Source organism: Zonotrichia leucophrys, chromosome 2 (genome assembly GCF_028769735.1).
Source record: "Zonotrichia leucophrys gambelii isolate GWCS_2022_RI chromosome 2, RI_Zleu_2.0, whole genome shotgun sequence".
Classification (NCBI taxonomy): domain Eukaryota; kingdom Metazoa; phylum Chordata; class Aves; order Passeriformes; family Passerellidae; genus Zonotrichia; species Zonotrichia leucophrys.
This window is the reverse complement of record NC_088171.1, coordinates 93,900,652-93,921,571: the sequence shown is the minus strand read 5'-3', so window position 1 is coordinate 93,921,571 and position 20,920 is coordinate 93,900,652. Positions and strand designations below refer to the sequence as shown.

Genomic DNA, 20,920 nt, shown 5'->3' with positions numbered 1-20,920 from the left:
CTTTGCAATAAACTGCAAGTTATATGACTTGGCTTCAAAGAGATCTCATCTCTGTCCGTCCCTACCGTGCGTGACCCTCATCACTCCTACAATCACATCTGTATTAAAAACTTCCCAAACCGGTGCATAAAAATCTGCATGGAAGTTAATTATGTGTTTTGGTTGTATTTTCTACTTTTACTATTTTATGATCTGTTGCAAGAACAGTAGCAGAATAATGCTGAGACGATTCTAGTTACAGTAAGACTTATTTCTATTCAGGCCAAGATCTTATTCAGCATAATTCTGGAAGCACTGATCTGAACCCTGGCCTAAGGCTGACAGCACCGGCCATCAGCAGTCAGACTACAGGTGCTACATTAACTATAAGCAATGACCAGCTTCTTTCTCAGGGCCCTTCACTAAATGCTCCAGGTATGCATACAACATTTTTTCTAATGGAAAATAATACTTTGTTTAAAAAGTAAATGCTAGAATTAATGGAATAATCTTGCATGTCATGATTCGGGAACTTTGAGTGTTTTGTGTGTTTTCTCACAAGCTTTAAATTGTTATGTCAGTTTAAATTAACTTTATTCCACACAATAGTAGAAAAATTAAAACAAGAAGACGTGTCTTTAAATTAGTACTTTCAGGCAGTTACAGGAGTACTGAGGAACTGTATCTCTAAACTGGAGGATGGCAATATCTGGTGCCTTCACTGCAGAAGTGCTAAAATATGAAATTTGCTCTAATACTCAAATTTTGAGTTTTTAAGTATGTTTATGAATTTCTGCCTATATGTTTGTATATGCACGTGACCACCTGTGAGTGCAATACTGTGTTCATAAAGCTACACTTAAATGTAATTTTTCTAATTTTATCATCTGACTGACAACTTTGGGTTCTTGTCTAGCAGTTTAACTGATTTTGTTCATTCCAAAATAGAAAATCCCAACAATGGGAAACAGAAATTACTAGGTTCACTTAAAATAAATTTGTAGTTTAGTGTTTATGTATGTAACAGATTTATTTTTTTTAACATTTTGCATATGTTCCAGAACTTAATACAACAGGGGGAACAAACCTTCCTCCAGCAACACCCATATCTCAGTCTGCAGTTTCTGCACAGAATTTGGTAATGTCTTCATCAGGAGTTGGAGGAGATGGAAGTGTCACTTTGACTCTTGCTGACACTCAGGGAATGTTGTCAGGTGGTCTTGATGCAGTTACACTTAATATCACTTCGCAGGTAAGATGCTTTTCTGAACTGGCAGATGAATTTGTGTTTCTGTCTTACAGAACATTATTTCTTTTGCTTAGAAAATCATTTTGTCTTGTAAATACATAATATTTGATATCTTAGTTAATTTTTCCTTCTCCCTGCCAACCGTATGAGTTTGGTGTCTAGAAACATGAACTGTTGGAACAGAAGTGCTGATAGATTTTGGAAGGATGTTTGTTTTTTTAAATTAACAGATAGATTCTACTGTTTCAAACATGGTTTGAGATCAGTTTTTGGTGTTAGACCAAATACTTTATTATCACTATTCAGTAATACAGCTTAGTACTCCTAATATATTATTTCATTTGGTAAATTTTTCTTTTCCTACTTGTGAATGGGAGAGTTGAACACCAGTTGTGACAGTTCTTTTCACAGCAAGTAACAGAACAGAATTTAATTGACTATCTTTAATAACAGGTGGCATTATAAGAAATTTTATAAAAATGGTGCTGTATGGACTGTCATCTCTCTAGTAAGCTTACTATTAGTTTCATTTATAGGTTAACGTAAGAATTTTGTGGTGTCATCAAGAGCCAAAAACACATTTGGCAAATAGAATCTACATAATGGGGAGATAAAAAATAGTATCAAAAGACTACAAAGTGAAAAGGTTTTCAATGTGTGGTTGACATTTCAGTGTAGATTCTATATCTGAAAACTTGAGCTGTTTCTTTTATTTTCTTGGCTTAACTAGGTTTAGATTGATTTTTGACCTGAGTTAGTGTGTAAATGTATACAAATCATATACTATTTATCTTGCATGTGCTGTGATTAAAACTGGTGAAGCAAAGTTATATGCTTTCTTCTGCAGTTTTTCTCCAGGGAAGGGAAGAAAAGATTTCTTAAATAATTCTTATGATATGTTTTTCTTATCATATGTTTTTATGATATGATTTCTGGTATCACAGAATAACAAAGCAGAACATGGTTTCATTTCAGGCTTTGTAATAATTTCAGTGGTAACATTTGGCAGTGTTGCTGTTTGTGAATAAGATCCCATGCCTACAGTTAAGGCAAGCATAAATAAAATTGAAACATTGAAGAATAATAATAGCTGTGCAAACACAGTTTATGTTGCAAGAAATCGTGGTGAATAGATAGGTAGTATGTAAAAGAACTGTGTTTCCTGGGGAAATTGAAGTCATTAAAAGTAGTGTAGAAATAGAAGTAGTTAGGTATTAGTAATCCTATATCCTAAGTAGTGATTTTGTATCATGATTTCATGGGGTTTGGAAGTATGCATAATCAAGAGGTTTAAATAAAGATATACTGTAGGAAGGCCACACAGGAGAGCAGAATACAGGAGTTAAAGAAGGGCAATGGAAGGCTAAAGCATTCAGCATTTCATGCAAGGCTGGTAAAAATTGATCAGAACTGAATCTAGTCTTACAGACTTCCACCTGTTGTTACCCTTAAATGGTTAGATATAAATGTAAAGGAGAAAAGGAAGGAAAACAGGTGCATTTGTTCAGACAGGGTTCTGAAATGTTTCTTTCTAAAGGAAAAAGAAAAGTACTGTTTAGGTGTGAAAACTTATGTTACTCCAGTCAGCTGTTTAAATGCAGCTTTTTAAATATAGTTACTTTATTTTTTTTGTACTCTCCTCTTTGACAGGGTCAGCAGTTCCCTGCTATACTCACAGATTCCAGTCTTGCTAGCCAAAGTGCATCAGGATCACAGCAAGTAATACTGGTGAGCCATACACCCCATTCAGCACCTGCAAACTCTGAAATAACATATCAGGTAGATACTATACATTTCTGTTATCTTTTGTGGTAAAGGACTTATCTTCAATCAAAATACTGGAACAATGTCTTTTATCTTGAATTGTGAAGCCTGATGTCATTCCCAAACAAGAGTTTTGGGAAGAGGTTCTCTCTAACTTTCTAGTTATGCAGATACTGTTTCAAGTTTTGAATTAAAAAACACTTATATGTATATACATGCACACAAGAAAGAAAAGTAATTAATAATATGTTTCTTTCTACAAATCATATAATCATGTGCTCAACACAGACTGCTCCAAAAATTTCCAAGTGGCTATTTAGAAAATAAAAACAGATAAATTTTGGAGTTAGGGGGGAAAAGTAGTACCTATTGGTATATTTTTTCCATTCTCTTTCTGAATCCAAGTCATTTCAGTGATGGTGCAACATAAAGTCTTTGCAACGTCTTATGCCTTTGATCACAATGCAAACTCTTACATAAGTAATACAGTTTTGGCATTAGAAAAAGTGGTTCAGACTTCTTTTCTTGAAGGCAGAATGAATGTTTTCAACCAGCCTGGTAGGGCAAGCTCTAAAATAGGAGAAATGAGGGGGGCGGATTGTGACTCGATTTGTTGCTTTCTGTGTTACTGTATTTAGGATTCCTCTGTATGTATAAAGTTGAATTTGGTATTAAATTATCTGAAGAAAGTCGTTTTTCCAGGCAGTTCTCACTAATTAAAATAGTACTGCAGCACACCACCATCCAAGTCTATCAATTTTGCATTGTGTTTCAGTACTTCTGGAGGTGGACCTTTACTTCCTTATGAAAATAGAATCCCCAATAAAGAAGTGAAACAAATAGAAAATAATCTTCTCCTCTACAGAATCAGAGATACCATTTTTCCTGTCCGGAATGCTTTTGGCTTTGAATTTTATTTGGTGACAGATTGAGGATCATCTGCGTTGTTCAGGAGCATAAAAACTGAATGTAGAAAAATACGGATACACACACACACATTCTATTTATGATGTGTTAAGTCAATTTTATCATGATTATTAATGTTGTTTTCTTAAAATACACGTGCCATTCTTTAGAGCAATGAAACAGTAGTTCATATTTACATATAACTGACTTTTTTCGTGTCTTCTAAATTGCTTGCAGATGGTCTCCAAAAATTTGTCACGTTGAGGTAGATTTTAAAAAATAAACCAATGTGGATGTGCTTATGAAATTACCTGATAGTGTATTTGTAAATTGTTACAGGTGACAGAAGTTTCCCCTAATGTGAGTAAAAGTAGTCAAGCAGAAAAAGAAACTCGTGGTCACCAGTGTTTTGAGTGTAGCCAAACCTTTTATTCCGTCACCATGCTGACACACCACTGCAAAGAGGTTCATGGCAAGGAGCGAATACACGTTTGCCAGATCTGCAATAAGGCCTTTAAGAGGGCAACACATCTCAAGGTATTTGGTAATAACAGTTGATAGTTCTCTAAACTCCTTTTGTTTTGGACTTTCTGTGATATTAACAAAAGGTACCTATTAGCCCTTTGTCTTTGCTTTCCCTTTGCAGTGTGAGAGGTGTGCATCTGAGAGAGGGAGTCTAAGTGATAATATATGCACAGATAGAGAACTCTCTTCTGGAGCATGGAGAGGATTTTAATGCATATGTTGACTACAGAATGAAAATGTTAATGCCTGTCATGCAAGTAGTAGTGTCAGGAAAAGATTTCACTTATTTTATTTGTATATGAATATCATCAATGCTAATCTTGATTTCCAGATAATCTTTTGCTATCTCAGGAAGTTACCTGCTTTAGAGTCTTACCATTTCATTTGTAGATGCTCTGTCATGTGACTACAAGTGATAGAGGGAGCATTTATTTTAAAATGTCTTTATATTATTGCTGTTGTCTAGTGATATTTTCTCTGTTTTCTGTAGATTATGAACAACCTAGTACTTCCAAGTCTTTTTAAAAAATTAGTGATGTATCTAAGTTCTTAACTGTATTATAGAATGTTCTTGTTAGGAATATTGGGTTGTACTAGACAAGTGCTTTGTTCAGGCCAGTATCTTACCTCTGAGAGATACTTAAAGAAAGTAATTTGAAGAGCTTTAAGAAAGGAGTAAACATATAAGTTGCCCAGAATCTTGCCAGCTTCCCAGAATTTATAGCAAGAAATTTTTGGAGCCAAAGGCAATGTATTTATATTTATTTATATTTATATTATCTTTTAGGACACCTCTTCAATAGATTTCATTTCACTTTGATATAATATTTTAATGAAATATACTCTTTTTGTGAAGTTCACCCTCTTGGAGTGATCAAGTCTGTCAACTAGACTATTGGAAACTATCATAAAATGTATTGTTGTGAAACTCATAACCTCTGAGTTAGAAGAAATTTTCCAGGAAAAAAATACCCAAAGGAGTCTTGATACTTGTTTTCCTTAAGTAATGATAACAAACTCCAAAAATCAGTCTCTCTTCAGTTTGTTTTCTTAAAACTGGGCCCATCTTAAAGATATGACAAGATAACTTCTTACCCTAGTATGTCCCTTGGATTATTATCCATAACTGATTTTTCAGGAAGGCAGCGATTGAAGTTGCAATAGGAAGTTCAGGGGCAGTCACAAGAGACTTCAGGGCCTTGGGACAACTTATTAAGGGATCAGCAGCACAAGTAATCTTCTCCTCTGTTCTTCCAGTGCAGGGTGTGGTGTAGGAAGAGCTGGCAGATCAGTAGCTGTCTCTGAGATTGGCATCACCAGCAGAATTTAGGGGTGTTTGACCATGGATTGGTCTGCACAACAGCGGATGGGCTACACTTGCCTCAAAGGGGGAAAAAGATCTTTGCTGAGGAGTTAGCAGGGCTCGTTGAGAGAGATCATCTAAACTAGATTTGTAGGGAGGAAGGGATAAAACCAGACTTGGTGGAGATAAGCTTGAGGGCAGCACACCAGTGTTTGAGGGTTCATGTGCCAGCAAGGCCCTTCAAGCTCCACCCCAGTGTGCTGAGGACACGGTTGAATGTCCCAGTGCTGGTGCGTGCAGCACTGTAGTCATCTCAGTGGAGGTAGGGGAAATGGTCAGTGACCTGCCACACCATTTCAACATGCACAGTTTGTCTGTAGCACTGGATGGAATCCTCCCAAGGGTACCAAGGGGCCTGTCAGAAGAGCTTGCCAAACCACTTCTACGATGAGCAGTGCTGGCTAACCAGGGAGGTCCCAGTTGACTGGATCTTAGCACCTGTGATGCCCATCTACCAGGGCTGGAAATAGGATCTGGGAAGCTACAGGCCTTTCAGCCTGATCTCAGTGCCAGGAAAGGTGATGGAGCAGCTCATCTTGTGTGCCACCATATGGCACATGCAGGACAGCCAGGGGATCAGGCACAATCAGTGTGGGTTTATGAAAAGCAGGTCCTGCTTGAGTAACATGATTTTCTGTGACAAAGTGACTTGCTCATGAAGGTGGGAAAGGCTGTTTATGTTGTCTACCTGGACTTCAGCAAAGCCTTTGACACTGCTTCCCACAGCATTCTTCTGGAGAAACTCAGCTCCATGGCTTGGACAGGCTCACTGTTTGCTGGGAAAAACTTGGCTATATGTCCAGGCTCAGAGTGGTGGTGAATGGAGTTACATCCAGCTGATGGCTGGTCACAACTGGTGTTCTCCAGGGCTCAGTACTGGGGCTGGTTCTGTTTAATGTCTTTATCAATGATCTGCAATGATCTGGACAAGAGGATCGAGTGCTCTCGCAGTCATTTTGCAGACAACACTGAGCTGGCCAGGAGTGTTGATCTGCTGGAGGGCAGGAAGGCTCTGCAGAGGGATCTGGGCAGGCTGGATCAATGGGTTGGGGCCATTTTGTGAGTTCAACAAGGCCAAGTGCCGGGTCCTGCTCCTGGGTCATGAAAAACCCCAGGCAGTGCCACAGGCTGGGGCAGAGTGGCTGGAAAGGTGCTGGTGGAAAGGACCTGGGAGTGCTGAGTGCCAGTGGCTGAGCAAGAGCCAGAGTGTGCCCAGGTGGCCAAGGAGGCCAGTGGCTCCCAGCAGGAGCAGGACAGTGGCTGTCCCTCTTTACTTTGTGCTGGCAAGGCTGCACCTCAAATCCCATGTTCAGTTTTGAGCTCTCAGTTCAAGAAGGACATTGGGGTTCTGGAGTGTGTCCAGAGAAAGGCAGCAGAGATGATTAAAGGTATGGAGGAGCAGTTGAGGGAAGCTGGGGGTGTTTAGCCTGGAGGAAAGGAGCCTGGGGGTCACTTAACACTCTCTGCAACTTCCTGAAAGAAAGTTTTAGCCAGGTGAGGGTTGGCCTTTACTGGATAATGAGCAACAGGACAAGAGATAATTACCTCAGTTATGTTAGGAGAGATTTAGATTGGATATTAGGGAAAATTTCTTCATTGAAAGGCTTGTCAGGCACAGCATGTAAAGGGAAGTTGTTGAGTCACCAACTCTGAAGGTATTTAGAAGATGTGTAGATGTGGCACTATGAACAGTGTCTTAGCAGACATAGTTTAGTGGTAGACTTGTCAGTGCTGGTTAATGGTTGGCTTTGATCTTAAAGGTCTTAAAGGACAATTTCATTTACCACTGGACCATCAGGTACTAAAACAAATTCCACCCCTCATCAGACTCTTTATCAAGGTGTTAATAGCAGCTTTAGTTGTGAACAGCCTGTAACAGCAAATTCAAAGATAAATGTTGGGGTTTGGCTTAGGATTTTGGGAAGAGTTCAGTGATCTGTTACTCGTGGTCTTCATTTTATACTGGTGGAATTCTGGAGATCAGCAAAAGCATTAAGGGCACTATCAAACTTCAGGCTTTTCAGAAAAATCCAGTAAGAGGTAAGGATATCAGTGTTTAGATCCCAGTACTTAACTGTAGGTGTTTTTTCCAAAGATGTCGGTACCAGCATTTTCATAATTACACACAAGAAAATGCTCTTTAGAGATCATGTACAAACACCTCCACCCCCCACCCCCAGTATTAAGGCTTTTCAGTTAAGTGACTCAGACTCCCCTTCTGATGTGGGTTACTGTCCTGTTTTACCGCTTCAGAGCACAGAACCTTAAGACATGCACAGTGACTAAACTGTCCAGTTTTATATGAATATGTATTGGAAGTATCTGGAAGTTGACTGTTGATAGTAAATAAGGCACAGACATGATTCCAAGTTAAAAGGAAAAAGGCCTTATCATCTTATTAAAACAATGGAATGAAACAAACTATTTACTGCCACACTTTGAGAGGTGGTTACAAATAATGTTTCAGGAGTGATAGGGTATAAGAGTGGCATACTAATGCAATGAGCCATTTCAAAGAAGATTTCCTGGTCTTATTTTTTTAATTAGATAATGCTTGTTTGCTACCCCAAGATAATTGCTCTCTGAAGAATATAAGAATTGCACAAATAATGTTGTAAAATATCACAAAATCAGTGAAATACTAACTATGTAGATAAAGAGATGATTGCACTTCATGAATGTTGCATTTTCATGAACTATTTTCAAAAGAATATTTATTTTACAGGAAAAGTATGAGAGGTGCACAGATCAGTGGAACAGAATTGCATCACAAACTGTTTCTTCAGAGAAAGTTGGCAGAAAGCTTTACAGGGCTATCTGGATATGTTGTTTGCATTGAAGTAGAAGATGGGGTGGGAGTCATTGGGATTTGGAGGTTTGGTTTTTTGTTTGGGTTTTATGGTGAGAGAAAGAAGCAGCCGGTTTCAGATAATGTTTTTGAAGTAGTTATAGTATGCTTCCACCATTTCAATGCTTGAGGGGGTTATGAACAAGATAAAACCTAAAGATTTTGTTTATTTCCACCTAAGCAGGGGTTTTAAGATACCTAATTTTTCTCAGAAGATCTTCTATTATTTCCCTATAATACTCTATTATTATAAGTACTGTGATAATAATATTCATCCATGTAACTGTCTCGCTGATTTTCCAGTGTAAACAAACTCTGCAGACACAGTTTGCTTCAGTTCGTGGAGTGAGGAATAGGACTTCATAGACATCAAGAAGGCTTATTGTTTAGGTATAGTAAAGACTAATTAATAGTTTAGTCTGTAATCAAATAGACTAGAAAAGAATATCAACACACATTTTAGAAAGTGGACAAGTATTTGCAGTACTGTTTCACCGACAGTTCTTGATTAGATTTTTTAGTTATATATATTTTTATTTCTTTTCTTTTGTAATTTGAATTTTAACTTGGTATTAATAAATAAATTAAAAATGAAAAAATAATAGATAACATAAATACTCTTCTAAGTTTGAAAAACATCTGGGCCTAGCATCAGTGTATTAAAAACACTGAAATTAGAACTGTTATTGATGCTTCTTCATGAAGATAAAACATCCTGCTATCTCACCATTCAGAACCTTAATGATTTAAGTTTCTGGTGTTTTTTTCAATTAAGAGTCCATTGTGAAGTGGTTCTGTTTGCATCTTGCCATCGTGCAGCTGTGTGTGTGTATGTTGTGATAGTTGCCTCTTTGAGGCCTGTGCAGTTTGACGGTGTTACCAATTCAGATGCTGAGGAATGCCCACATATCAGACAAGGAGGGAGATGGATGCTGTAGAGGAGAGAGGGGAAAATCCTACGTTAGTTTACAATGCACAGTTGTCAAAATACCTCTGTGTAGATGCACAAAGCATTTAAAGAACTCTAGTTTGGTTTTCTGTATTTTATTTTGCTTCAGATAATTAGTAAAGGGACTAATATATTCCAGAAAAAGAAAGACATACAGGTACTTATGGAGTTTTTCAGAAGTGTGAAGACTGATGGTTAGAGAGAGTTGATACACAAAAATAATGTCTAATTTAAAAGCAAAAAAACAGTGCAGGCTTCCATTTTCTTCCAGCTTGTCTGCTGATGACTAAGATCCTCTGCTTTTGTCTTCAAGGTGTCAATATAATATATTTTTATGTTAAGTACTGAAGTGTTTTTAAAGGGTCTGAAATTTATTTTTTTTCCCTATGCTGGCTTAGGAGCACATGCAAACCCATCAGGGTGGACCTTCACTGAGTTCCCAGAAGCCTAGAGTGTTTAAGTGTGATACTTGTGAAAAAGCTTTCGCTAAGCCAAGTCAGCTGGAGAGACACAGTCGCATCCACACAGGTGACACCAGAAATTGTTTTTATCTTGAGAGGTTTTCTTAGCAATGTCTGGGTGTTACGTTTGGAGCCCTTGCTTATGCTTTCAGCTAACTGCATTTAAATATCAACTTAGGCTTAAAAAAACAAGTAAATTTCTTTCTTCAAATGTATGGAAATTGAAAGGAGGAACAGCAAACTTGAAAACTCATGTGCACTAAGCTGATCTGTATTTTGGGACTGGCAGTACTGCAGTGATAATGTGAGTGCATGAACTTGTGTCTAAAGGTTTGTCAGCCTTTGAAAGAGATTAATCAAATCATATTTTAAAGTATTGTTTGAAGTGATTTAAAAACACTGGTTATGATCATCCTCAGTCATACAGAAGAATGTGCAAATGAGGAGTGTGCTCAGTGACGTTAAACAAGAGGTAGGTTTGATGTAGACTGCTGTATGCAGTGCTTCATTGTCACTGAGCTACATGTACAGGTCATCTGTTTCTAATGCCAGTGCTTTTAATTTCTTCTGTTCTTTTCCACGTATTCCACTTGCATTATTTCCTTCAACAGTTAATCTATAAAAAGTCTATTCTGACTTCTCTTAGGGAGCACTCATTTTCTGTGATGTACGTGAAATGCTTTTCAGGTTGCAACTTCTGCCCTACTATAAGTTGAAGGCTGTACATAGGATGATAGCCCAGCTGCCCTCCCTGTCACCTTCTGTGCCTGACAAACATTCTTCTTCAGAGCATGAGTTCTAAATATAGCAGTCAGCTCTCTGAAACAAGTTCTTTCTTTTCCCTACCACTGCTGCCAATAAATAGCTGTCATGGCTGCTAAATGTAAACAGGACAGGGGAAAGTTACCTGTGTTGCTACTAAGCTGGAGAGGACCAATGAATTTGGCTGGATGTGCTGTAGAATAAGAAGATTCCCTCAAAAGGGTAAAACTCTCACTTAGAATGAGTCAACCAGAGTTTTCTCTTTCCCCAGCATCAAGCTGCTTTGTGGTTACTGCATTAGAAAGAACATTCTGGTTCTACTGTGGTTAGGAAAAGAGAAGCAGGAGATAAAATCTAAGGAAATTAAAATACCCTCAGTAATTTGCTTTTTGCAAAACTGACTTAAATAACACAGACTCTTGAAAAAATTGTCTCCTAGTTTAAGGGTTGCACAGAATATGCAGGAAGCAGGAAAGATGACCAGTTGTCATTTTCCGTGCTTAGTTAATTTCACGCTGCTGCCCCACTGTAATAGGCACAGAGCAGTTCAGGGAGGCTAAGAACAGAACAGAGTCCCTTTATTGATCTGTTTCTCATAAATCTTCACCACCATAGGATGAGTTCTTTCTGTTTTGGAATGACTTGTAATTCACTCAGGAAATCCTTAAATCCTTAGATATTTTTGAGTTTCTTGTACTAGGAGGCTCATGTGCTAGACTGTAACAGACCTTGCTAAATTCATATTTATTTTTGTGTTTCAACAATGTCAGGCAACAGTAGGTCAATCTATAGGATTGTAATTCTTTCAAAAGGTAATTTTCCTTTGGAAATCACTTGAGACCAAAAGAGTGAAAATCCTGTTTACGTGCTGCACAGAAGTGTTTAGATGGATGCATTTACATAAACTATGCTAGGAAAGGTTAATCTAAACCTAAACTGACTTCTTTCCATAAAGATGCTGTCCTTGTCTTTGAGAAAGTGTTTGTGATTTCTGTCTTGACTGAACATTTCTAACCATTTCTAATGGGTAATATCTACTGAATCAATGAACAGAAAGAAAACACATTATTTCTCTGAATAGATCTAGATATCTTGCTATTTAAGATTTATCAGTGAAGAGTGGTTTGCTGAAGTGTTAAAATCAGAGGGAAGCACTTGCTTTCAGTTCTACCAAAAACGGTATAGTAATCCATTAAACAAAAAAAGGCTGCTCACTTTCACTGAATTTAAAAAATGGAATCAAAAGAATTTCAGTAAGCCTGGATTTCTCTTCAAACTAAAGAAAAAGTTATTAACAAAAATAGAAGGAAAATATCTGTGCTTTAAAGGACCTTCTGAAGTTGGATTTGGCATGCAGGTGGAACACTAACAGAAGGGAGAGATATATTTGTCCTGTAAGAAAGAATTTGGAAAAATGTTTTTACTCCTGCTTGTGCTTTATTGTGCTAACTAATAGCTAGGAGAATCTTAGAAAGTGCTCTTAGAAGTCCTTAATGTCATACAGGGTGTTTATGTCAGAGGTTATGGTGTCGAGTGTTAGTGTCGAAGCAAAAGTCTGGTCTTGTAAAGTAGGTATTTTTAAACTTCACAATATTTTAAGTTAATATGTTCTTGTGTTTATAGCTAGAAATCAGTAGGATTCTGGCAAAATTGGAACAATAAGCCTCTCTTGGTGAGATATGGGAATCACTAGTTGACATAGAAAGCCACAAGTTCCATATAGAATTACCAGGACGCTTTTTTCTGTTAACATATTTGACTTTTCAGTTTCTTAAAGGCATCAGCTTTGTTAATTCTAGTACATTGCTTTATCTGCATTACTCTTCATGATGCAAAAAGGTGATGGTTTCTTTGAGTACAGAAAATACAAATTGGTAAATTGAATTTTTTTTTGTACCTCTGTTAAATAACTTGCCTAGGTTATAAATTGGATAGGAAGGACAATATCAGTGATTTAGTACTTACGTAACTATTCTGACATTTAATTTGAGATTTTTTCTGACAATGTGAAGCTATAGCCCTGTTTGGAGAAAGTTTCAAGGAAAATGATGATGTCTATTTCATTCTGAGATCATCTTGATAATTTTTACAGAATTTCAAACTGTATTTCAATCTTTAATGAAAAAATAATGAAGTATGTTTTTCTTTCTTATAAAGGGGAACGGCCATTTCAATGTACACTGTGTGAAAAGGCATTTAACCAGAAGAGTGCTCTTAAAGTCCACATGAAAAGGCACACAGGAGAGAGACCTTATAAATGTGACTACTGTGCGATGGGATTCACACAGAAAAGCAATATGAAGCTGCATATGAAACGGGCTCATGGTTACACTGGTACGTAGCATGGTGGTAGTACTGCTGAGGACAGGACTCCTCCATGTGTTTTGTTAGGAGAGCACAGAGCACTTCCCTTAAGTTATTGAGGAATCAAGCACTGATAGCCAAAGACCACAGCTGATGAGGTAATAGTTGCACATGCAACCCAAGAATCAGGTTGAAACAGCAATTCGTTGCTTTTTATGGTTCCTTGTTTTTGATGTGGAGCTCTGTGTACAGAAATACAGAGTTAAAAACTTATTCCAGAAAAGCAATAGATTGTATTGGATTTTAAAAAAAAAATTTCCAAGACCATCTAATGAATTGACAGTGTCTGAAGTAATTGTATAATACTGTTCCCATCATGGTTCCTTTATTCCCAAGTGCTATATTTACCTTTTTCTTACACTATATGTCAAATGATACTCAAGTGCCTTTTCTCTTGTACCTTGGTAGGTCCCGTACAAGAGCCTGCAAGTCACCAAGAACAAGAAGGGGAAGACATCAGTCGTGCTCTGAATTTAGAAGAAGTGGTACAAGAATCTTCAAATGAATGGCAAAGTATAGGCAATGTTTTTCGATAACACCTTGAAATTTGAAAAGAAAAAATATTTCTGGGACTTGAACTTTACAGTTAAAGCTTCAAGCGTTGAAGATACTAACAATAGAATAATATATTATAGTTTTTTTAATTATTTACAAAAGATACCTAAAAGATTAATTCTTTTTTTTAAGCTTGTAGAAGAATATTGGGAAAACTTCATTTAATCTGTGATAAGTTGTCTGTGAATCAATGAACTCAGGTAATAATGTATACAGTTTCATCTTTGAATTCACAGCCAGTATATCTATTTAAAAATAAACTGGAACTTTATATCAGAATAGAATGATTCCCATTTTTAATGATGATGAAGAATAGCTTCACAGGAAAATCATGAAACTGTCAGTCAACTTTTTTTTAATGTGTTTTAAGAAATAATTGAGATTGGAAACAAAGTGTTGCAGTTGATGATGCATGCAGTATAAAACAGTGGAGTTTTGCCTTTTTTTTTTCTTTCTTACAAGGCACAGGAAAAGGCTGTATTTCTTTTGAAAGCTTTCTTTTTTAGTGCATTTTGAGAATTTGTTGAAAAAAATAAAATACTGCGAGCTCATGGCTTTTCTTGAGGTAAACTCTTGAGAGGGAGCATGTACATTTTCATTCCAACCACAGAGGAAGATAGATGTTAGTTTTTACAGTAAAAGTCTTGAGGTTTTTGACTTGGCAATAATTACTTAATAAGAATCCAAATGAAAAAGGGTTCCAGTAAAAACCTCTGTTGTTGTTTGCTGTACTGGGTCAGCAGGTACATATCTCAGTATCTGTGGAAAACAGCCATATACTAAATCTGAGGTAAACAAGTACCATTTTGGTTAGCAGTGAGAAAATTAGGTGCACACTAAGTCACCTCTACTATACAATGTTCCCCAGTGCTGTGAACAGTTATCATTTTGAATCTGTAAATTCCTTATTATTTTCTTTGTGGATTTTGGAAATATGTTACATTTATTTGTTGTTTAAGTCATTGTTTTAGCAAAACTACCTGGCTGACTGAGTATTGCTTTCAAAGGTGCCACTTGTTCAGTATATTCATAGCAGAGAAACACTGGAGTAAAAGCATAGTTGTCTTTTAGACATTCCAAAGACAGAAGCTGTTTTCTTATTTTTGCCTTGTTCTTTTGAATTTTATTTATATGTTACATATATATAGATATATATATATGTGTGCTTATATATGTATATATATATATATTTAAAGTCTACGAGCCTCTGTGTGGCTGATCAGTATATTTTGTAAATATTAATCCCAGTTTCAAGGAGTTCATCTGTTTGGTTTGCCACAAGTACTTCTAGATCAGTGGTGGATATGTTGTACTATAATACAGACCCAGACTTTAATTTTCCTTCTAAAAGATAATTGTTCTCAGATCCAAAAAGCTCTTATGTGTAAATATTGTCTATACTCTGTCTGTGATACAAACTAGTTATTTCAGATTGCTGAAGCAAGAAATCGCTGTTGGTTTTGATAGGACATCTCTTAATTCTTTTGTTAACTGTTCAGCATATGTATATAAGTAATATAGTTGGTGACATGAAAATAACACTTTTGTTATGTGGAATATTTAATTGAAAAACATGTTAAATAATACTACTTTTTTCCAAATTCTGTTTCGTGTATTTTTTAAGCATATGATTCTGGATTCTAGGAGATTAAAAAAACTGTTTACAGAAGTGCATGTTTGAATATTAAGTGTGAAGAATAAAGTCCTTCCATCAGTGCCTTCCCTTCCAGGCAGCCTGTGAATGTTTCAGCTGTTAAAGAAAGACATTATATTTTACAGTTGTCTGGCCTCATGGCATAGCATGCTGTTTATCTGTAATAATAGAGCAAAATGTGCTGTATTGCCTGTTCCACTTATGAAATTTTTTCCCTGTTGTTTCAGAGAATACTGTATAAATGTACAGAGGGCTTGGAACTGGGTGATCTTTAAGGTCCCTTGCAACCCAGACCATTTAATGAGTGTGTGATACTTGGTACACAGAACCTAAAAGCTGATCTCATGGGTAAAAAGATGGCATTTTTAAAGGGTCACTTCTCAAAAGTGTTATGCCTTGGTTAGAGGCAGTGAGTCTGTTCAGCAAGCCTTGGAAGTGTTAACTGAACAGTGTGAGTTACGGAGTCAGCTGACATTTTTCCTGAATTCAGTTTGCTACTCTTCCAGCACTTGGAAATCCTGTCAGCTACAGTAATAGACTTTAAAAAAATTTATTTTTAACATAAATTGTATATGATTTGCTTCCCTGCATCCTCTTCATCTGTGAACTTAGTGTCTTAACAGAGGTTTTTATAGCCTTGGTAGGATTGAGTTGGAGCTTTTCAGAGCAGTGTATGCGTTGATGTTCAGAGCGAATACAGATACTGTAACCAGTATGTTGATATTTTCAAAAGCTGTGTTAAAGCAGATGCATTATGTAAGGAAGCAGAAGAACTCTTGTTCTGAGGAGTGCTTGATGTGTCACATTGCATAGTGAGTAAGTGGACAGCCCTTGTTCTTTCTGGTTTAATGCAGTAGTAGGCTTGAGCTAGCCTTGGGGTTTTTGGCTCTTGTCTGCTCACAGTTTCTTTTGGCTTATATCCATTCCTTCAGAACATTAAATTACTCCTGGTATTGACTGTGCATTCTTGTTTCAGGAAAAATCCTCTGCTTACAAATCAAATGATCATTTAAACTGCTGGTTTTCATCAAAACTACTAGTGTGTAACTAATAAATTTCAGGCTAAGTTTTAATCTTTTTTCATATTGGTAAAGCAATGCTTTCAAGTACTGTACCTATTCCTCTAGAGAAAGTAAATCCAAAAAGCCACTTCAACCCTCTGGCAAAGATGACTGAGGGGAAAGAAGAATGATGAAGGCAAGGAAGAGGTTTTGGTTAAATTCTGTTACTCTACAGTGCAGTATATTGAAAGATGTATTTCTCTGGGTTTTTTACCTTAAATAATCTTTCACATTTTTGAGGGCTGTTTGTGCCACAATTTTTCATGAAGGGGACTGGTTTTTATTTCCTGTTCATGTATATTTTATGCCTTGCAATATCCCTCTGGCCTGTAGCTGTCACTCCTTAAGAGACTGGCATTCCATAATTCTTGTGTCCTATTGTCAACCTTCTGGGCCATGCACTGTCTCTAGAAGCCTGTGTGCAGGGTCCCAAGGTGTCATTGTGTTATTTTCTAGTATCTGAACATTATTCATAAACTCTGGGGGATGGGATGGGGGGGCAATAAATCAAACAGACCTAAATATATAAGTATATATAAGTATGTATAAATATATACATATATCCTTTTCCTTTGTAAAAAAACAAATCTGGCCCAAGTTTCATTTCAAGTTGATTACTTTATTTCAATAGTGACTATTTTTAAAAGCTGTGTTCCTCTAAGAACAATACGTGTTCAAATTAAATCAACTATTACGTTGCAGAGTATACATCTGAATGAAGCTACAATAGAAAAATACACATAGCAACCAACAAAGGTAATAGATGTAATAGTGTGTGTATGCATAATAATTTTGGCAGTTTTGTTTTCTTTAGTCTCTATGTATTTTCTATCATCTCATCTTCCATTGCTTCATATTAATGGACACTGATTTAAACCTACAATAGATCTAGATGTGAAATGTAAATAACATATATTTATAGGTAACTTTTACTGGGTACTTATTAAGAATGCTGTTTCGACCTAGGAAGCACTAACTGTAATCTACAGTGCATAGGCTAAAACTAAAAAAAATAAAATAATTAATCAGACACTTAGATGACAGGTTGAAGAAATTGTAAGTTTAAGTAATAAAACAGTGCAATTCAGAAGAGCCTTTTATTTCCCTAAGTGTGGTTGGAAATACCATCTCCACACATTCATTTTAGTAATTTGTGAACAATTCATATCTAAATCTAACTGAACTATAGTCTGTTTCTACAAGGCAACTACAATACAACAGTTAAATGTTCACAGTAGTTTACTATGAGTTTGCTTTGGTGCACTGCCCTTAAAAGGCATCCAAGTGTTACTCAGGCAAAAGATGAGCCTATCAAATACAACACTGCTGCAATACCAAGAGAAAGATTTGAAATTCTAATGTGAGATGTGCAGGACTATCTGAGATACCAGTACTGAAGGGCTTTCTTTCAGAAATTAGACTTTTTTTGTTTATATGCTTATTTACTTATTGTACTGCAAAGTTAATGCTATTGCAGCAGAATTTATGTGAAGCACCAGTGACGTCCAGTGGTCACGTGTGCAGTCTTAGATGTTTCTCTGGGAATATCCCTTGTTTTGTAACATTAGTCTAACTCAAATTTGAAATCCTCTTTCTCTCCCTCATCTACTCTTTATTCTCATGGTTTGGATGCAATGAGCAAATCATAGTATGGAAAGAATTTCCTTATTGCTATTGCTCCACATCATATTGATTCTTCTACATCTGCCCCCTCCCACACTTCACATACCTTGAACTCCCAATGTTTGATAAACCTTTCCATGACTGCCTAATCCTGTTATGAAAATAAATTATTCTGTGAGTGAGAGAAGGAAGATTAAAACAAAACAAAAGAAAAAAAACTAAAAAGAAAATTTGGATAAACAGTCCTTACAACTTCTGCACATGTTGGATCTTTTTTTCTTTTTTAACAGCAGTATCTCAAAAATTCATTAACAGCAGTGCTCAGTGTCCAAGACATTATAGCTCTTTATTTGTAATTGTGATGTTCACTAAAATGAAACCAGAAGGGTTGAGCTTAAATTAGGTGCTTGGGAGAAATAAAGGAGTCCAGCATATAGTTAGGGCATCCTGAAGAAGAAGGGGTATAGTCAGAGATCTTGTTACTTCACATAAAATAAGGAAAAGATCCTAGCAAAGCTACTTTTTGTGTTCCTTTCATTCAACTGTTGCTCAGGGATTGCCAATAGAAGTTTGTATCATCTACTGCATGGCATTACTACTAATTGGCATTAAGTAATGGATTGCATCTATCTAGGTAATTGTGGCAGCTGTTACTAATTTTAAGGCAGTTATATTATGAAGCAGAGTACGTGATCCTTGGGTGGCATCTTGGAGCTTCAGCGCCTAGCAATGGGGGAACCAGACCGCGATCCAGGTCGGGACCCAGAGCCTCCCTGTGGAGGGAAGAACAGTTGCATCAATTAGAAATTAATATGTATTTGGGGCTGTGCATTGAAGAACATCAATCTGTTGTAAGTATGACAAAATTTTAAATACTATCTAATGAAAATAGCCTCCAGTTGCCTCTAGTATGTCACTAAATATTACTGGGATTTTTCACTTCAAAAATAGGATTTATTTTCATTGATTTTCGCCTAGGATTAACTGTCATAAAATCTTCCACAGAAGACTAGACAGTCTCTCATTAACAACCTTTAAGTGCAGGTTCTTATTCAGGCCTTCCTAATGAAAACAATTTATTTCCTTGGACAGCATGGAAAATTTCATTTTTATAAACCCTGTACTATGTGTATACTTCAAAACAAGTAACAAAACAAAATCTCCAAAACTTGCATGCAAGATGTAATAGTTTCACATCCGAAAGAACTGAAATTTAATCATTTCATTCTGCAGTAAATTCTCAGTGTTACATCAACAGGAGGTTTATATGGAAAGCTCAGATGCAGATACAGGAAAAAGCTAAGAAAAGATAAAAGGGCTGAAACCTGCCCTATTCTTAGAAATAATAAGAAAGTGTGAAGCTGTGAGGAAAAAACTGTGACAATTCATAAATCTGCACTTGAGAAAAGAAGCATTTTTATAGCAAAGATGATTCAAGCTGAAATTCCAACATTTAATTTTTTGGAATTTGAGATTAAGCTAACTTGGTATCTTGTTCCTTAGCTTTAGCAATTCTTCTACAGGCAAATCTTGAAAAATGCAGTTAAGATCACAAATGTGAGATAACGTGGTAATTTTTACTGTAATCAGATGATGACTAAACTGTTTACTTGAAAAAAAAAGTATGTACTTTGGGACTTAATTTTCTTCATATATGTTCTTATCTTTCAGCACTGCCTCCTTAGTTTTACCGAACTGTTACAGGAAAATTCAGTCTAATTCATTAGGTAACTGGCTTTTTTTCTTTCAAAGATACCTTAAAGACTGGATAACTTTTTTATATTACAAGACTACTGAACTATCTAAAGAAAGAGTTATTAATGCCTCCTGCTGTAAACAATAGGTCTAAATCAAATAAGCATGAATAAAACTCTTATCAAAGTTGCAGAACTTATAATGGCTGGGAAAAGGTTATCTAAAAAGTAAAACTTGTGTATGTATCTCATATATATATATATATAACTAAGCTAAAATAGCTGTGATGAATATGCAAAAAGAGAATATTAAATTTCATGAGGGATCATTAATGTGTATTTTCAGATGTTGAAATGATGAAGTTTTACAAATGAGAGTATATAGCCATGAAATAGTTGATATACCTAAACCACACTAAAACTACCAAGTGCACAACATGAAAATAAGACTTAAAATGTGTTAGTTTGATTTTTACTTGGGCCTCTGAAGAGATCATTCCTTTTCTTAAATTGCAATATAACAATACCTTCTACTTCCTTGAAGTTTTTGTGCTGTCACTTGGTGCTGCATATATTTGGGAAAAAACTGTACAATGGGAGATATAAAACCTAAACTGTTTAAGAGACAAAAATGTGGGTTTTGCTGCAAATGAAGGCACTGTTATATCTCCTCTTGAGGAGAGGAATAATGAGAGCCTGAAATGATCAGCTCTGCTAGATCTCAGACCTTCTAACTTGAAGTTAAGATGACTGCTGATGGCATCTTCATGTGCTAATACTGTACTGGGTGATTTGTTATGAGTGAATTCCCTGCCATCATTGCCTTAGAGGGAAAATACAGTCTTGGTTAAAGTATCACAGCCAGTGAATACAGTCTGCTCTTCATGTGTCTGTTTCCTGACATAGAAGGTAAAAAATCCTCACAACTGACCTTTTTTTCCTGTTCTGTTTTCATTTATTGCCTGTGTTGTTGTGGCTGTGCTGTGCTTTGAAATGGCGAATTGAACCAGACTAAAGATAATCTGACCAAATGTTTATTTCTAATATGACAGTTTTGTAATTTGTCCCACTCTGTGGTTTCATAACTTTCAATACTGACATATTGTAAGAGTTTTCTCACCTGGGGTGGGAACAAGCAGGGACTGCTGGATTTGTTACTGCAT

General features: G+C 36.3%; 2 protein-coding genes across 6 annotated transcripts in view; one reads left to right on the top strand and one right to left on the bottom strand.

Annotated features, from left to right (window-relative positions):
* The window catches only part of ZNF236 (zinc finger protein 236), a 73,789-nt gene extending 58,347 nt beyond the window's left edge, over positions 1–15,442 (top strand). For 4 of the 5 annotated variants that reach the window (XM_064705729.1, XM_064705727.1, XM_064705728.1 and 1 more), the window contains exons 27-33: positions 262–414; positions 1,041–1,231; positions 2,879–3,007; positions 4,238–4,435; positions 9,982–10,111; positions 12,964–13,140; positions 13,579–15,442. In XM_064705729.1, coding sequence (XP_064561799.1) covers positions 262–414; positions 1,041–1,231; positions 2,879–3,007; positions 4,238–4,435; positions 9,982–10,111; positions 12,964–13,140; positions 13,579–13,706 — 1,106 coding nt within the window. In that variant the 3' untranslated portion in view covers positions 13,707–15,442. Of the gene's footprint in view, positions 1–261; positions 415–1,040; positions 1,232–2,878; positions 3,008–4,237; positions 4,436–8,937; positions 9,025–9,981; positions 10,112–12,963; positions 13,141–13,578 lie in introns of those variants that run through there. The other variant, XM_064705731.1, reaches the window with a different exon arrangement.
* Positions 15,443–17,038: 1,596 nt separating this feature from the next.
* Positions 17,039–20,920, bottom strand: part of MBP (myelin basic protein) — a 110,664-nt gene continuing 106,782 nt past the window's right edge. The window contains exon 9 of the mRNA XM_064705732.1: positions 17,039–18,836. Coding sequence (XP_064561802.1) covers positions 18,780–18,836 — 57 coding nt within the window. The 3' untranslated portion in view covers positions 17,039–18,779. The remainder of the gene's footprint in view (positions 18,837–20,920) is intronic.